Genomic DNA, 15,691 nt, shown 5'->3' on the forward strand with positions numbered 1-15,691 from the left:
CCCAACTAGAAGTCCTGCTTTGTAATATTTAAATACTATTCAGTGATGTCCCTATTAGTTTCCCCAGATTTGCTGAACATAGATCTGTGGACCAAAATAACTCTAACAACCAGACCCTATCATTCCCAACTCTGAAAAATATAAATACAAGACATATCACAGCAAATCATTCAACTACCAAATAGTAAAATTTTGGGACTCTCATCCCATTGAAATTTGCACAACTACATGATACACATAGTTTGGCAAAAATCTGACATGACTTTTTAAGAAATCCTTCCCTAGCAGGAGTCCATAGAGACGCAGACTAATAATACAAATCATCCGAAACAACGACAATGTTAAAGGTCAGCTGCTATTTATGATATGTTACCTCAGACTGTATGTATAATTTGATAACTTTATGTAGCATGTATAATTCCTTGTAACATATTTAACTCTATACAAAATTCTATGCAACCTGCCTAGAACTCTAATTAATGAAGATTTGGTGGGATATAAGATTGCATATAACATAACATAATGTGTTCTGTAGTTTGGGATCTTTCACATAAAAGATTGATGTCCTGTAATCTGACTTGTTTAGTTTTCCCAGAATAGTGTTGTTGACCCCTAGTGACAGTCTTGCAGTATTGCTGCTGAGGGAAAGGGTTCAAGCTGCCCTATGCAGTAAGGGCTTTTTTTTCTTTTATATAGCAGCTTGAGCTTTTTCACAGCATCATTTTGAAGGAATCACCTGGGCAAAAATGAGTGGGGCTCATCCTACTCCCATCATCCCCCAGTACCCATGGAGTTATATGGGTGAGTTGGCTGGCTTAAGGGAGCGCTGAGGGGTGTGTGTGTGGGGGGGGGAGGTGGGAAGGAGCACCAAAGCAAAAGTTGGCTCAGGGTGCCACAGTTCCTTGAGCTGTCTCTGCATGCACCATCATCTCATCCAGATGTGCCTCAGAGACACTGTATGTGAGTCAGGGAATATTTCTGAAAATGCTACCTGAAGATTCTGAATTTTAATTCCCATCTAAATTTGTGTCTAGACCCTCTCTTGTACACTTGCCTATGTTATTGGTATCTACATGTACAATCCTAGCTATACAATGCTTGAGTTCTACCACCTTTCAGCTCAGGTTGGCAAATTGCCAGGTGATCCTCACTTTTAACAACCAGCTGGCTATCTACGTCTCTAATGATCAAATCACCAGCTACAGAGTGTAGTGAAATCAGTTAGCTTAGTGAGGTTTAAAAAAGGTTTGGATAATTTCCTAAAAGAGAAGTCCATAGTCCATTATTGAGATGGATTGGGGAAATTCACTGCTTATTCTTAGGATAAGCAGCATAAAATCTGTTTTACTCCTTGGGATCTAGCTAGGTACTTGGGATATGGGTTGGCCACTGTTGGAAACAGGATACTGGGCTTGATGGACCTTCGGTCTGTCCCAGTATGGCAATTCTTATGTTCTTATGTACAGTGGCAGCCCTCTTATGTACAATGGCCACCTCTGCTGTTGATATTCAGTGACACTGAATCTGATCATCACTAACTGCCACAGTACAACCTGGTTAGCCCTGGGGTGGTCCTGGGGCCAGAGTTTAGATCACAGGTGTCAAAGTCCCTCCTTGTGGGCCGCAATCCAGTCGGGTTTTCAGGATTTCCCCAATGAATATGCATGAGATCTATGTGCATGCACTGCTTTCATTGTATGCTAATAGATCTCATGCATATTCATTGGGGAAATCCTGAAAACCCGACTGGATTGCGGCCCACGAGGAGGGACTTTGACACCCCTGGTTTAGATGGTCAGTGAAGTTATCTGGAGACTTACAATGTTCAGCCACTTCCTGGTTTTGAGATGGAAGACCCCAAAACTTCACTCGTTTTATTGCCTCTCCTGCCCGTTACAGGAAATAAAAGTGGCAGAAGAACCATATACACTGGAACTGGAGTATCAAGATTTTTTTTTTTTTTTTTTTTTGGGGGGGGGGGCACTTGCCATGCCTTGTCACCTTATAGTGATGCCTTATTTCCTCTAGGGAATATCAGTGGTGGGGTTTGTGTATTCTCACATTTCTCTTTAGAACACATTTAGAGTCATAATAACATGCATGGTATGAGCGGATAGCGTAGCTGGTTGTAAGAAAGGTTTGGACAATTTCCTGGAGGAAAAATCTATAGTCTGTTATTGAGACAGACATGGAGGAAGCCACTGCTTGCCCTGAATCGGTAACATTGAATGTTGCTACTCTTTGGGTTTTGGTCAGGTACTAGTGACCTGGATTGGCCATCCGTGATGATGGGCTTCTGGGCTAGATGGACCACTGGTCTGACCCAGTAAGGCTATTCTTATGTTCTTATGATACTTCTCTATTGTTTTTATAGCATGCCATTCCTCGTGTTCGAGCTGTATGTGGAACAGTACTGTTGACTGCACAACATGTGCATCTCCAAGGGTCCTCCATGATGGTCAGTGCCTTTCCAACTGCCCTGATGGATTCTACAGACAGGACAGCACCTGCTACTGTGAGTAAACTTCCAGGGATGAATTTTAGTAATAGCACATACTTGTGGTCACTCAAATTCTAACCGGAGTCCAAACTCAGTAAAAATAACACCGCTGAAACATTTTTAACTGAGTTTCAAATCATCTACTGGCATCTAAAAAATCGTCACCAGAATCGCGCCTCCATATGCGCTTTAGGTTGGCTAATGCTGGAAGTGGCGTTAGGCGGCCTAAAGCGCCTAAGAAGGAGCGATTCACATAGGTAGGCACCGGAAAACCCTGGCCTACATTTCCAGCACCTACCTTTGCTGGAGGCACGATTCTGTAACCCGTCGCATGATTGATGAGCAATCGGCGGTCGCCAACAATGGTCCAGTTACAGAATTCAGGCCAGAACGCCTAAGGGGATAATAATATTCAACACTAGTTAACTAACGCTGATTGAGGCCTGAGAGGATGTTCAATGGCAAATAACTGGATAGTAACTATGAATATCCTGTCTTACTACTGTAGTACTTTCGAGTTAGTGTCAGGGCAATCCAGGAACAGAGCTGGATAGCTACCCAGTGAACTTAGGATAGCAAAGGACAGGGAAAAGTCTGTCGTAAGTTTACGGAATACTGTTGAGCATCAGCGGTATCCAGGTAACTCTTGGCAGCTGCCCTAGACCCAGATATACAATTCAGACACCCTGATAGGGGCCAGCACAGTATAGAACACTAGGATAGTATTCTATAATGGCAAATTTACATGCCAAATCAGCTACAGAATACAACTGTAAGTGGAGAATGACACACCTAAATTTAGGTACAGCCACTTACGTCCTCTGTAGTAGGCGTAAAAGTTTGCACACATTAGAATAGAAAGCCCATGCCCAGCCTGTGCCCCCCCTCCCCTTACACACACCTGAACATCACCCTTGTAATTATGCCCTGGAGCACTTAGGGGCCAAATTACAGAATAGGGCCTTAAATGCCGTTACGCATAATTGCTGTTGATACTCCCTTTTAGCATGTAACTGCTATTGTGGCGGAAAATATATGTACTGAATTCACGCCTACGTTTTAGCGTACTGTATAGAATTAAGGGGTAAAGGCCTGATTCTGTATATGATGACTAAACAATCGCTTAGTTTATATGGTGACTATACGGCGCTTAGTGTGATTCTACAAGGTGCATGTACCTTTTATAGAATTGCGCTTAGCACCTTTGTGCGTTGCATAACTTAGGCACACCCATTTAGGCCAACTAAAACCAAGTTGTGCGTGCCTAGGGCATATTCTATAACATTAAACATAAGTTTCAGGAACGCCCACAATCTGCTCCTGACCACGCCCACTTTCAAATTCGCCTTCTGCAACTAGCACATACTTTTTATAGAATTGCACTTTCCGAGTTGTGTGCATAGCTTTTAATTAGTGCCAATTAGCATCAATTATGAAGTGTTAATTGGCAATTATGGGCACCAATTGGACCAATTAATTAAGTTGTGCACACACATCGGCTATATGCACCAATGTGTACGCACAATCTTAGGTGCCATACACAGAATTTGAAGATAAGTGCCTAACCCCCACCCCTTTTACAAAACCACGATAGCATTTTTTAGCGATGGCCAGTGCGCTGAATGCTCTGCTCCCGACACTCATACAGTTCTATGAGCGTCAGGAGCAGTGCAGAGCATTCAGCACACCAGCCTGTGCTAAAAACCACTATCGCAGTTTCGTAAAAAGAGGGGTAAATTAGGTATCTAAATTTATCTCCTGTTTTTAGAAAGGAACCTAAGTTTTCAGCTGAAGATTCATTTAAATTTAGGAGCTTAAAAATTATGGGGGCAGAATTCAGCTGCAGTGGTCAATAAATATTTGCTGCTGGGAGAAATATGCCTGGATATTTAACACCGGGCCATATCTGGATACTGGCATTAACAATCCAGATATATGCAGATGGCCAACACTTACTTGGTTAAGTACCCATATTTAGCCCTTAATCGGATAAATTAAACCAGACAAAGATAGGACTGCTGTTTATGTGGCCTTATTTGTCCGGTTAACTTATCCAGTTAAGAGCTGAATATTGGCACTTAACTAGATAAGAGATAAGAGATGACTCCACCCAGTGGCGTAGTAAGAGGGGTGGGGGTGGCGGACTGCCCACGGCGCCATCTTTGCAGGGGTGCTGGTGCCTCTCCTCCTCTCTGTCCCCTCCCACACACTTCTTGAAATGTTCTGAGGCGCAAGCAGCATCTTCCGCCTGCTGCTCATGCCGGCCTCCGCTCTCTTCTTATGTCATTTCCTGGTCGCGGGGCCAGGGCATGATGTCAGAAGGGAGACGAGACTGGTGTAAGCAGCAGGTGGAAGATGCCGCTCACGCTGGCAAACATCTTGAGATGGGGTAGGGGGAGACATTCAGTAGATGAGGGGGTCACACAGCACAGTGAGGAAGAACGGAGGTGGGGGGGGGGGGGGGCGGCGCATGACACGACGATGCCAGGTGCCAATTTCTCTCTCTGTGCTACTGACTCCACCCTGGATTGTCCACAAGCTAGCCAGTTTCTGTTTAACAGGTTAGAGAATATATTAAGTAGTATTGTCTGGGTAAGTGCCACTGAATATCCCCAGATAGGCAACTGAGCACTTTGTAATCATAAGAACATAAGAATTGCTGCTGCTGGGTCAGACCAGTGGTCCATCGTGCCCAGCAGTCTGCTCCCGCAGCAGCCCTTAGGTCAAAGTCCAGTGCCCTAACTAAGTCTAGCCTTACCTGCGTACGTTCTGGTTTAGCAGGAACTTGTCTAACTTTGTCTTGAATCCCTGGAGGGTGTTTTCCCCTATAACAGCCTCTGGAAGAGCGTTCCAGATTTCTACCACTCTGGGTGAAGAAGAACTTCCTTACGTTTGTACGGAATCTATCCCCTTTCAACTTTAGAGAGTGCCCTCTCGTTCTCCCCACCTTGGAGAGGGTGAACAACCTGTCTTTGTCTACTAAGTCTATTCCCTTCAGTATCTTGAATGTTTCTATCATGTCCCCTCTGGTTTTGAATGTTGGTCCCTAAAAATCATTCTGAAATCCTAACTTTTAGGGCTCCTTTTACGAAGTCATATTAGCGGCTTTATTGCATGCACCTTTTTAGTGCGCGCTAACCCCTGCGCTAGCCGAAAAACTACCACCTGCTCAAGAGGAGGCGGTAATGGCTAGCGTGGCCGGCAAATTAGCGCATGCTATTACGTGCGTTAAACCGCTAACGCTGCTTCGTAAAAGGAGCCCTTAGTTCCCAGGCTAAATCCACCCCACTTTGTAGGCTCCAAAATTTCAGATTTTGGTAAAATTTTGAACACAGATTTAGCCACACGGCCCTAATAAATTTTCAAAGAGGTGAGTTCAGCAACCTCTCTCTTAAAGTTAAGAGCTTGGACACTTTGAATGTTGCCCCTCATATATATATATTAATATGCTAGTGTTAAAGCCCGTTACATTAACGGGTGCTAGAAAGCAGCCCCCTTTCCCTCTCCCCCTCCAGTTCCTCCCTGACTGTCTCTCTGTGGCCCCCTTCTGTCTCCCCTTCCCCAAGCAAAGCTGTCTGCCTCCCAACACACCCCTCCCCCCAAAGCAGCCTCCTTTCCGCCTCCAGTTCCTCCCTGACTGGCTCTCCCTGGCCCCCCTTCTGTCTTCCCGCCCCTCCAAGCAAAGCTGTCTGCCTCCCAGCACACCCCTCCCCCAAAGCAGCCCCCTTTCCCTCTCCAGTTCCTCCCTGACTGTCTCTCCGTGGCCCCCCTTCTGTCTTCCCCCCCAAGCAAAGCTGTCTGCCTCCCAGCACACCCCCCCCAAAGCAGCCCCCTTTCCCTTTCCCCCTCCAGTTCCTCCCTGATTGTCTCTCCCTGGCCCTCCTTCTGTCTTCCCCCCCCAAGAAAAGCTGTCTGCCTCACAGCACACCCTTCCCCCAAAGCATTCCCCTTTCCCTTTCCCCCTCCAGTTCCTCCCTGACTGTCTCTCCATGGCCCCCCTTCTGTCTTCCCGCCCCCCCAAGCAAAGCTGTCTGCCTCCCAGCACACCCTTCCCCCAAAGCAGCCCCCTTTCCCTTCCATCTGACCCTCCCTTCATGCGGTGTGGCCGGCTACCTTAGTCCCTTGCCGCCCCCTTCCCTTCCCGCGGTCCCGACAAATGTCCTGACTCCAGCAGCGGCCGCAGCACTCTAAACACGCTGCTTCGCAGCCTACTACTGCCCTGATTTGCTCTGCCGTGTCAGGCAGAGCAAATCAGGGCAGTAGCAGGCTATGAAGCAGCGTGTTTAGAGTGCTGCGGCCGCTGCTGGAGTCAGGACATTTGTCGGGACCGCGGGAAGAGAAGAAGAGCGGCGGCAAGGGACTAAGGGAGCCGAAGGGAGGGTCAGATGGGAGGTTGAACGGGGGTTCGGGTGTGCCGGGGAGAGGGGCGAAGACAACGCCGACGACCATTACAATTGGGGCCTTGACTCCCTTAGTTCTGACCGAAGTTATTTTTAAGTTCTAAGCCGCGGCAGTGGCTTCTCTCACGATCCTTGCCTGCATCGGAAGCCTTCTCCGACGCAGGTGCGGCTCGTGAGAGGAGCCGCGACGGCGGCTTAGAACTTAAAACTAACTTCGGTCAGAAAATTACCTTGGGTTCCACGATCGGGTCCTGTTTGGTCTGCCACTGCCAGGAGGAGCTGAAGAGCTGAAGGGGGAGCTGAAGAGCGTACCGATTCTCTGCCGGCCACTGTCAAGCTAGGCGCGCATGCGCACTCCTGCGGCCACAGACCTACAGATCATGGAAGCACGCAGTTCAGAGTGCGCATGCGCGGCTAGGGTTTTATTATTAAGATATCTTTATTGATTTTTCAGTCTAAAAACAGTGCATAAAGGAATACATATAAGTAATTTGAAAAACAGCACTTACATCCATCAATAAATATAAAAGAAACCATTTTCACCCCCTCCTACCCACCCTAATTCCATTGTATTCAATAAAACCATACAACAATACATACATGTAATTAATAAACAAGTCCATGTGCAAATCAAACTGGAGATAAGGGAATAATCCATTTAAATAAAATTGGTCAGTGGGCCTCACGTCAGTTTAAACAACTTATTATTACCCATTTGTTCAGAATTCATTTTCTCGTTTTTATTACACAAGCATAATGAATTCCACCAAAAAATGAAATTTAATCTGTCAGAATTCTTCCAATTTTTAGTAACCATTTGCATGGCTACCCCAGTCCATCATATTTTTAATAACTGTGTATTATGGTTAAGAGTCTTCCTTTCTGGTGCATGTCTATGTATGAGACTCAAGGCTTTGATGTGTAAGGAAAGCGTCCATTAAGAGAGGAGAGAGAAGATTCACGCCTCTGGTTACTTGTGATTCTGCAGGGATGCAGAAAGGACTGGATTGTTCAGCCTTGCTGTGACTTCAAAATCACAGAAAACATGGGTTGAAAACTCAGTCAGAATCACAAAAGACTAGTGGCACCAGCCTTGGTGTTGTGCCGTTGGGCCTGTTGTCAGGTAATCCTGCTGTTTTTGGGAAACTGGAGCTACCAAGTTTATTATTAATGTAGGGGCCAAAAAGTTGAGCCTTTGGCTATTGATCTGGAGTCTTTTACAGAAAAAGTGATTTTGGTTTGGATTGTTCTGCTCAGACATCTTCACAGATTAAAAAACAAAAAAAGTAGAAGCCTTTTCTTAAAGAGAGAGAAGCGCGTATATGCTTCATTCATTCTTTTGTTCTGTTTGGAAGTTGTTTGCTTTCTAACAATTGGATTTGCTTCTTTCCTAAGCCTGTCATCCATCTTGCAAAGAATGCCACGGTGGCTCAGATGCAGACTGTGTAACCTGCCATCCCCATGCAGCGCTTAGCGGAGGATACTGTCTGACCAGCTGCCAGGAGGGACAGTACCTCAATCTAGTTGGCTACTGTGTTGGTAAGAAACAACAGATAGCTCTCTCTCTCTTTCTCTGGCTTGGCTTCAAGGGTAATGAAAAGTCTAGTGTAAGTTGGAGAGTGTGGCACAGTGGTTAAAGCTATAGCCTCAGCAACCTGAGGTTATGGGTTCAAACCCATGCTGCTCCTTGTGACTCTGGGAAAGTCACTTAATTCTCCACTACCGCCAGTACATTAGATAGATTGTGAACCCAACGGGACAGACGGGGAAAAATGTTTAAGTAGCTGAATAAATTCATGTAAACTGTTCGGAGCTCTCTTGAGAGAATGGTATGGAAAACTGAATAAAGAAATAAAAGTTGAAATTGTGTATACACTTCTCCCTCCATATTCGTGGGGGATGCGGGCGGACCATAGGCGCGAATACGGAAAAACCACAAATAACTTTTTTAATGTTATTTGCGGTTTTTAGAAAAAGCCTTCCGTTTTTATTATTGGAAACTAAACTAAACTAATCCTTAAGTTTGTATACCGCATCATCTCCATAAAGATAGAGCTCGACACGCGAATAACTTTTCGACAGCGATTTCTGGGCAGGCAATCAAGCAGCGATTTCTGGGCAGGCATGCTGGGAAGAAGCCTTTCTCTCTATGGATGCTGGGAAGCAGCGTTTTCCTCAGTGCACACTGGGAAGCATGAAAGCAGCGAATTTGTGGGAGAAAGCATGGTAGCAGCGATTTTTCAGAATGAATGGTAAGCGATGCACTTTTTTATCGGTACAGTAAAAGGAAAAAGAACTTTAATGATGATATAATTTTGGGGGGGCGGAGTCAGCTTCCAAAAAATCACAAATAAGCGAATCCATAGATACGGAAACCGTGGATACGGAGGGAGAAGTGTATTAGTTTGCAAGAGTCCACTGAATACCTACATTGATACTGGATCCATTGCTCATCAGTTTACTGTGTCAGTATTCCTCATTGATAGAAAGCATCCACTGATTTCATTCCCTAGCTTGGTGAAGTATTTCCTGACTGGGTTGATATTCAGAACTCTGCCTGGCCCAAACCTAATATTCAGTAGTGCTTTACTGGGGAGTGCCGCTGAATATTAGCTGTGAAAACTGCAGTACTCTATGCTTAGTTTTGGGTGGTTCAGGTGCTAGAAGTTATCCAGGCATCGTCATAAGAATATAAGAATTGCCGCTGCTGGGTCAGACCAGTGGTCCATCATGCTCAGCAGTCTGCTCACATGGCGGCCCCTAGGTCAAAGGCCAGTGTCCTAACTGAGACTAGCTTTACCTGCGTATGTTCTGGTTCAGCAGGAACTTGTCTAACTTTGTCTTGAATCCCTGGAGGGTGTTTTCCCCTATAACAGCCTCCAGAAGAGCGTTCCAGTTTTCTACCACTCTCTGGGTGAAGAAGAACTTCCTTACGTTTGTACAGAATCTATCCCCTTTTAACTTTAGAGAGTGCCCTCTCGTTCTCCCCACCTTGGAGAGGGTGAACAACCTGTTTTTATCTACTAAGTCTATTCCCTTCATTATCTTGAATGTTTCGATCATGTCCCCTCACAGTCTCCTCTTTTCAAGGGAGAAGAGGCCCAGTTTCTCTAATCTCTCACTGTATGGCAACTCCTCCAGCCCCTTAGTCATTGTTTAGTGCTGCTGCCCAGGGAACCAATAGACAACATGAGAGGTTAAGATTTGCAATAGCCACAGGGAGACCTGCAGTCGATCAGTACCACAAAGTCTAGAGAATGACAAGGGGACAAATTTTTCCCCGTCCCCACAGGAATTCATTTTCTTTTTCCTGTCCCTGCCCCATTCCTACAAGCTCTGTCCTCATCTACACAAGCCTCAAACACTTAAAAATCATAAGTGTTCAAGGCTTATGTGGTTAAGGCAGAGCTTACAGGAATGGGACAGACACAGTGACAAAACCCGCGGGGGCGAGATGGAGAAACTGAGTTCCTGTAGGGACGGGGAAAAATTTGTCCCCGTGTCATTCTCTACCACAAACTAAAGATGGAAAAAACTTTAAAAGCTTATTATATGTACTACAACACTTGGCGGCAAATTAAAGCCCACAACCTAACAGCCACATTTTGGGGTATGCTATCACACTTTGAGTGCTGGAGAAGATGGGCCGCATTTTAGGTGGTTCCATTTTCCCTGATAGCTATTCACACACAAAGAACCACAGCAAACTAATGGTTAATTGGAATTCATTGAATATCGGCCAGATCGGTATAGCTTCCAGCAGCCTGCAAAGACCTGGATATTCAGTGCTGGAAACTAGGAGTAGAGGGGTACCCACAATTTCAATTGATAATAAAGGCCATGTCCCCTCTGATTATCAAGATCTGGGTCATGGTCTCTTGATTTGACTTTTAGAGCCAAGTTTGGTTCAGGCAAATTTATCCTTCACTGTTGAATGATTTATGCCATGGAATATGTTTCTGAGTAGGAAGATGCTTAGCTGTCCCTAGAGGACTGTTTGACACGTGTGAGGACAGTAGCTCCCAATCTTTTGATACCCAGCACTGGCATACCATCATTTTCTCTTTACCCCTGTCAACATCATTACTTTCCCTTTCCGCCTGCCTCCCCTCCCCCACCAGACATCCCCCCCCCCAACTTCCAGTCCCACAGCATCACCACTTTCCCTCGTCCTTCACTCACTCCTTCCCTCCTCCCGTCCTTTTTGTCATCACCATTTTCCCTTTCTTCCTATCCCTTGGAAACACCTCTTCTCTGTCATCCTTTACACCATCCCCTGGCATCATCACTGTCTTTCCCATGGCACCTCCATTGGCATCACCTTCCTTCTTCCGTTGGCATTACCTGCAGCTAAAGAGCAATTGGGCGAGTGGCTATATTTATGTAGTGTAAAAAGATTAATCACACGGCTCATAGACTTTAAATAGGTATAATGCTTTAATTGCCTTACAAGGATTAGGATAGCAACATGAAAAATGAAGTCTGCTCTTTCCTTTCTCCGTTTGGATTTCCAAGAGTAATATTTTTTCTGTAAGTCTTTTCCAAGAGGCTAGAGCACAAATGCACTTAACTATTTTGTTAGGAAGTCTCAAAGTGCAATTTAACTACTTCAAAATGAATCCAACTATTTCAATCAGCCCTGCTGTATATAGGACCTGATTCAGCTACAGCTCAGCATGGCTTATTAAAGGAAAATTGCTGGTTTTGATGTTTCTGCCATTGGAGAAGCCTCTATAAAAATAAATGAGCTGAAGGAAAGCAAAAGAGCTTGTGAGATAATAGACACCATTGCTAGTTCTGTATTGTCTCCAAGCAATTTGGACTTTCTTATTGAGTTTCTCGTCTGCTTTTTTTCAAATGTTTTCATTTCTGAAATTTAGTTTTTTAGGTTGCAGTAAACTACTTTATAACTACAAGCATCTTTTCAAGGTTTTATTTTTATCACGATGAAGCTGAAACTGGGGGAGGGGGTGCTATGCTGAGTAGAAAAAGGAGGCTCTTGGCCTGCTAACAAGGAGAGCCTAGGCCAAAATGCCATATCCATTTCCTTGAAGACTAGAAAAGTTCAGGTGGGAAGAGATAGTGCTGCTGAGTATAGACTTCCTCAGCACTATCTAGACCAGTGATCTCAAACTCAAACATCTGCAGGGCCACATTTTGGATTTGTAGGTACTTCTAGGGCCTCAGAAAAAAATAGTTAATGTCTTATTAAAGAAATGACAGTTTTGCATGAGGTAAAACTCTTTATAGTTTATAAATCTTTCCTTTTGGCTAAGTCTTAATAATAATATTGTCATTTATAGCTAAAGAGACATATGATCAAGAAACTGTTTTATTTTACGTCTGTGATTATGATAAACATACCGAGGGCCTCAAAATAGTACCTGGCGGGTCGCATGTGGCCCCCAGGCCGCGAGTTTGAGACCACTGATCTGGACAATGCCAGGGTGATCTGGTGGTCAGGCCGGGGCAGAGACTAGAGTTATCTGGGTAGCAACAATTTCCAACACTGTTACTCAGATAACTATCAGGATAACTTAGGATAATAGTGTGGCACAGTGGTGACAGCTGCAGCCTCAGCACCCTGAGGTTGTGGGTTCAAACCCCGCGCTGCTCCCTGTGACCCTGGGCAAGTCACTTAATCCAACTCCTATAACTTTCTCACTTATATTCAAGCAATGATTTACTTATGCCACAAAGTTATAGGAGTTGGATTTGATTTTCTTTCTCATTTCTGTATAGAAGATTTCTGTATAGAAGATTCAAGTCACTTAATCCCCCACTGCCTCCCCTCCCCCCCCCACCTCCAAGTACATTAGATAGATTGTGAGCCCATGGGGACAGATGAGGAAAATGTTTGAAGGACCAGAATGTAAACTACTGTGGGCTCCTTTTACTAAGGTGCGCTAGCGTTTATAGCGCACGCACAAGATTAGCGCGCGCTAGCTGAAAAATTACCGCCTGCTTAAAAGGAGGTAGTAGCGGCCAGCTAAAAGGAGCCCCTTGAGTGTGGTTGTATAACTACAAAAAGGTGATATACAAGTCCCAATCCCCCCCTAATAAAAAAAGGCTGAGTTATTCAGATAATGCCTGAATATCATCTTTTTTTAAGTTCATAAAATGTTATTGAAAACAATTTTAAAATACAAGAAAATGATACTCATCAATAAGATGTTAGAAACTACAACCTAGAGAAGGATATTTCAACCACAAGCAAATGTATAGCAAATATACCTCCCCACCCTTTTACAAAACCGCTCTAGCGTTTAGCACCGGCCACGGCAGTAACAGCTCTTCTTCCTATTTTGTGTACATTTTATCATATTTCAATTCTCAATCTGAACTATTTGTGAAATGAAATGTTCTCACTATCCCCCCTTTTACAAAATTGTAGCGCGTTTTTTAGCTCCAGCTGCGGCGGTAACAGCTCCGATATTCATAGAATTGAAATATGATGAAATGTATATCTGGGTCTCCAATCAGGAGTACCTAAATGGGCCGCCGCGTGTGCGGATCACCGGACTGGATGGACCTCGGTCTGATCCGGTGAAGGCTTTTCTTATGTTCTTATGTACACAAAATAGGAAAAAGATAAGTTATAAAAAAATACATAGGGCTGAGAGGGATCTGCATATAATGGAGGTGCCAGGCATGCAAATCTGCTCCATGCATATTCATTAGGGCTATCCTGAAAACCCGACTGGCCTGGTGGTCCTCCAGGACAGGGTTGGGAACCACTGCGCTAGCGTTTTTAGCTCACGCACCAGATTAGTGTGCGCTATAGCACACACTAGCTGAAAAACTACCGCCTGCTTAAAAGGACGCGATAGCGGCTAGTGCGCGGGTAATTTAGCATGCACTATTCCGTGCGTTAAAGCCCTAACACACCTTTGTAAAAGGAGCACATAGTCAATGGTATTGACGAGTCTTTAATAAGGGGTGCCATATTTTATTGATCGTAGCTGATCTATTAGAGTATTCAGTTACTTTAGATTCAAATTTATGTATTTGCTTAAAAGATGGATACTTCAGGTGGGGGGGGGTTTGTCTTGAGTAGACTTGTGGGAGGGAGGGTTATTGTGTGTGCAGACTTGTTGGGCCGCCGGCCCTTTTCTGCCGTCAAACTGTTATGTTTCTATACTGACATCCACCAGAACGTAATGTTAAGTAGACTCGTAGATTTCCAGTTATTAAAAATTAGTTGTAATGTTATTGCTAATAAAATATTGAATAGTTTTGTGATTGGGATATAGTTTTTCTTTAATAGCTCAAAAAATAATAATATCAATAAATAATAATAATAATATCAATAATAATAATAGATAGTCTTTAATCAAAAAATAATATTGAATGTTAAAAAGGATTGAATTGGTAATATAGATTTAATAGCAGACCAAACTTGAGACCAAGAATCGTAAATATGAGGACATAAGAATAACATATGGATTGCATCACCTAAGTCATTATTGGAATGCCAACAAGTATTGTCATCTGTAAGGCCGACCCTATGCATTTTATTGTTTAGATAATGCTGTTACTGCAATGCTTTGTCCATATACTACCGCTAAATATCTTGGAGTTTTTTTTGCTTGCAGTAGCCAGTGTTTAAAAGAAATGCTGACCTCTGTGGGCTCAGTATTGTGTAGGGGGAGGGGGGAAGGTGTTAGACGTATGCAATCAGTTTGAATTTTAGAGTGTCTGTGGCACGGATTCTATAATTGGCGCCACAATCGGCAATGGCCCACAAAAGCGGTGCCGATTGCCTGTCAATCACTCAATAGCTACGACAGAGAATTGAAAAAGTCACGATAGATTAATTTATACATTTTGGTGGACAAATGTATGTAATATAAATCAATATGAGAGGATGAACGCGGAATGTTTAGGATTTAGTGTTTTATTTAATAAAGTATGGAGTCCATTGACTTTATCTGTTGCTTCATAGTAAAGGATAATGTATTACCTTCTGAGATTTTTCATTATACATCCGGGGCAGGAGAGGGGTAAGGGAGGGAAAGATACTGGAAAAATGGATATGAAATCTTTTTATTAAAGTAATAAAGCTGTTTAGTATTATCGATAATTGATGGAAGGGGGGGATATAGTTATGCTTCTATATACTAATTATATGAAATGGTGTATTCTCTGTAATATTTGCTATTTTTAATCAAATGTATTTACACTGTTGTAATTTAATAAAATAATAATTAAAAAAAAAATAAAAATAGCTACAACAGAGATAGGCTCTAGGTTTTCAAGCCTACATTTCTAGCGCCTATCTGTGACCGGAGTCACAACTACGGAGGTGCCTACTGATGCCTAAAGGGTACTTTTGGTATTAACCATGCCTATTTTGCCCTTAGGCACCGGTAGGTGTCTCTAGTTGCAATTCTGGTGCCATTTTTGGAGGCATCGTTTTTTTGATTTTTTTTTTTTTTTAAAGTGATTTTAATTGCATGTAAACAATGCCGCCATTTCGCTATTTGGGGAATAACCATTGACTCATCTTTATCATTTATCACACAAATATCCACTGTGATAAAATCAGGTTTTTATGCACTTCAAAGGCTTAGGGCTCCTTTTACTAAGGTGCGCTAGCGGTTTTAGCGTGCGCTGAAGATTAGTGCGCGCAATCCCCGCGCTAAATGGAAACTACTAACGCAAGCTCTATGGAGGCGTTTGCGTCTAGCGCCTGCGCTAAAACCGCTGGCGCACATTAGTAAAAGGAGCCCTTGGAGCAGTCCGAAATTTAGTTACAAAAGAATCATTACTGAAACCTTTTTATGCTTTT

General features: G+C 43.7%; 1 protein-coding gene across 6 annotated transcripts in view; it reads left to right on the forward strand.

Annotated features, from left to right (window-relative positions):
- The window catches only part of FRAS1 (Fraser extracellular matrix complex subunit 1), a 741,777-nt gene that overhangs the window by 414,994 nt on the left and 311,092 nt on the right, over positions 1 to 15,691 (forward strand). For all 6 annotated transcript variants that reach the window (XM_033963431.1, XM_033963422.1, XM_033963441.1 and 3 more), the window contains 2 exons: positions 2,375 to 2,515; positions 8,296 to 8,439. In XM_033963431.1, the coding sequence (XP_033819322.1) occupies positions 2,375 to 2,515; positions 8,296 to 8,439 (285 nt within the window). The remainder of the gene's footprint in view (positions 1 to 2,374; positions 2,516 to 8,295; positions 8,440 to 15,691) is intronic.

This window comes from Geotrypetes seraphini, chromosome 1 (genome assembly GCF_902459505.1).
Source record: "Geotrypetes seraphini chromosome 1, aGeoSer1.1, whole genome shotgun sequence".
Taxonomy (NCBI): Eukaryota; Metazoa; Chordata; class Amphibia; order Gymnophiona; family Dermophiidae; genus Geotrypetes; species Geotrypetes seraphini.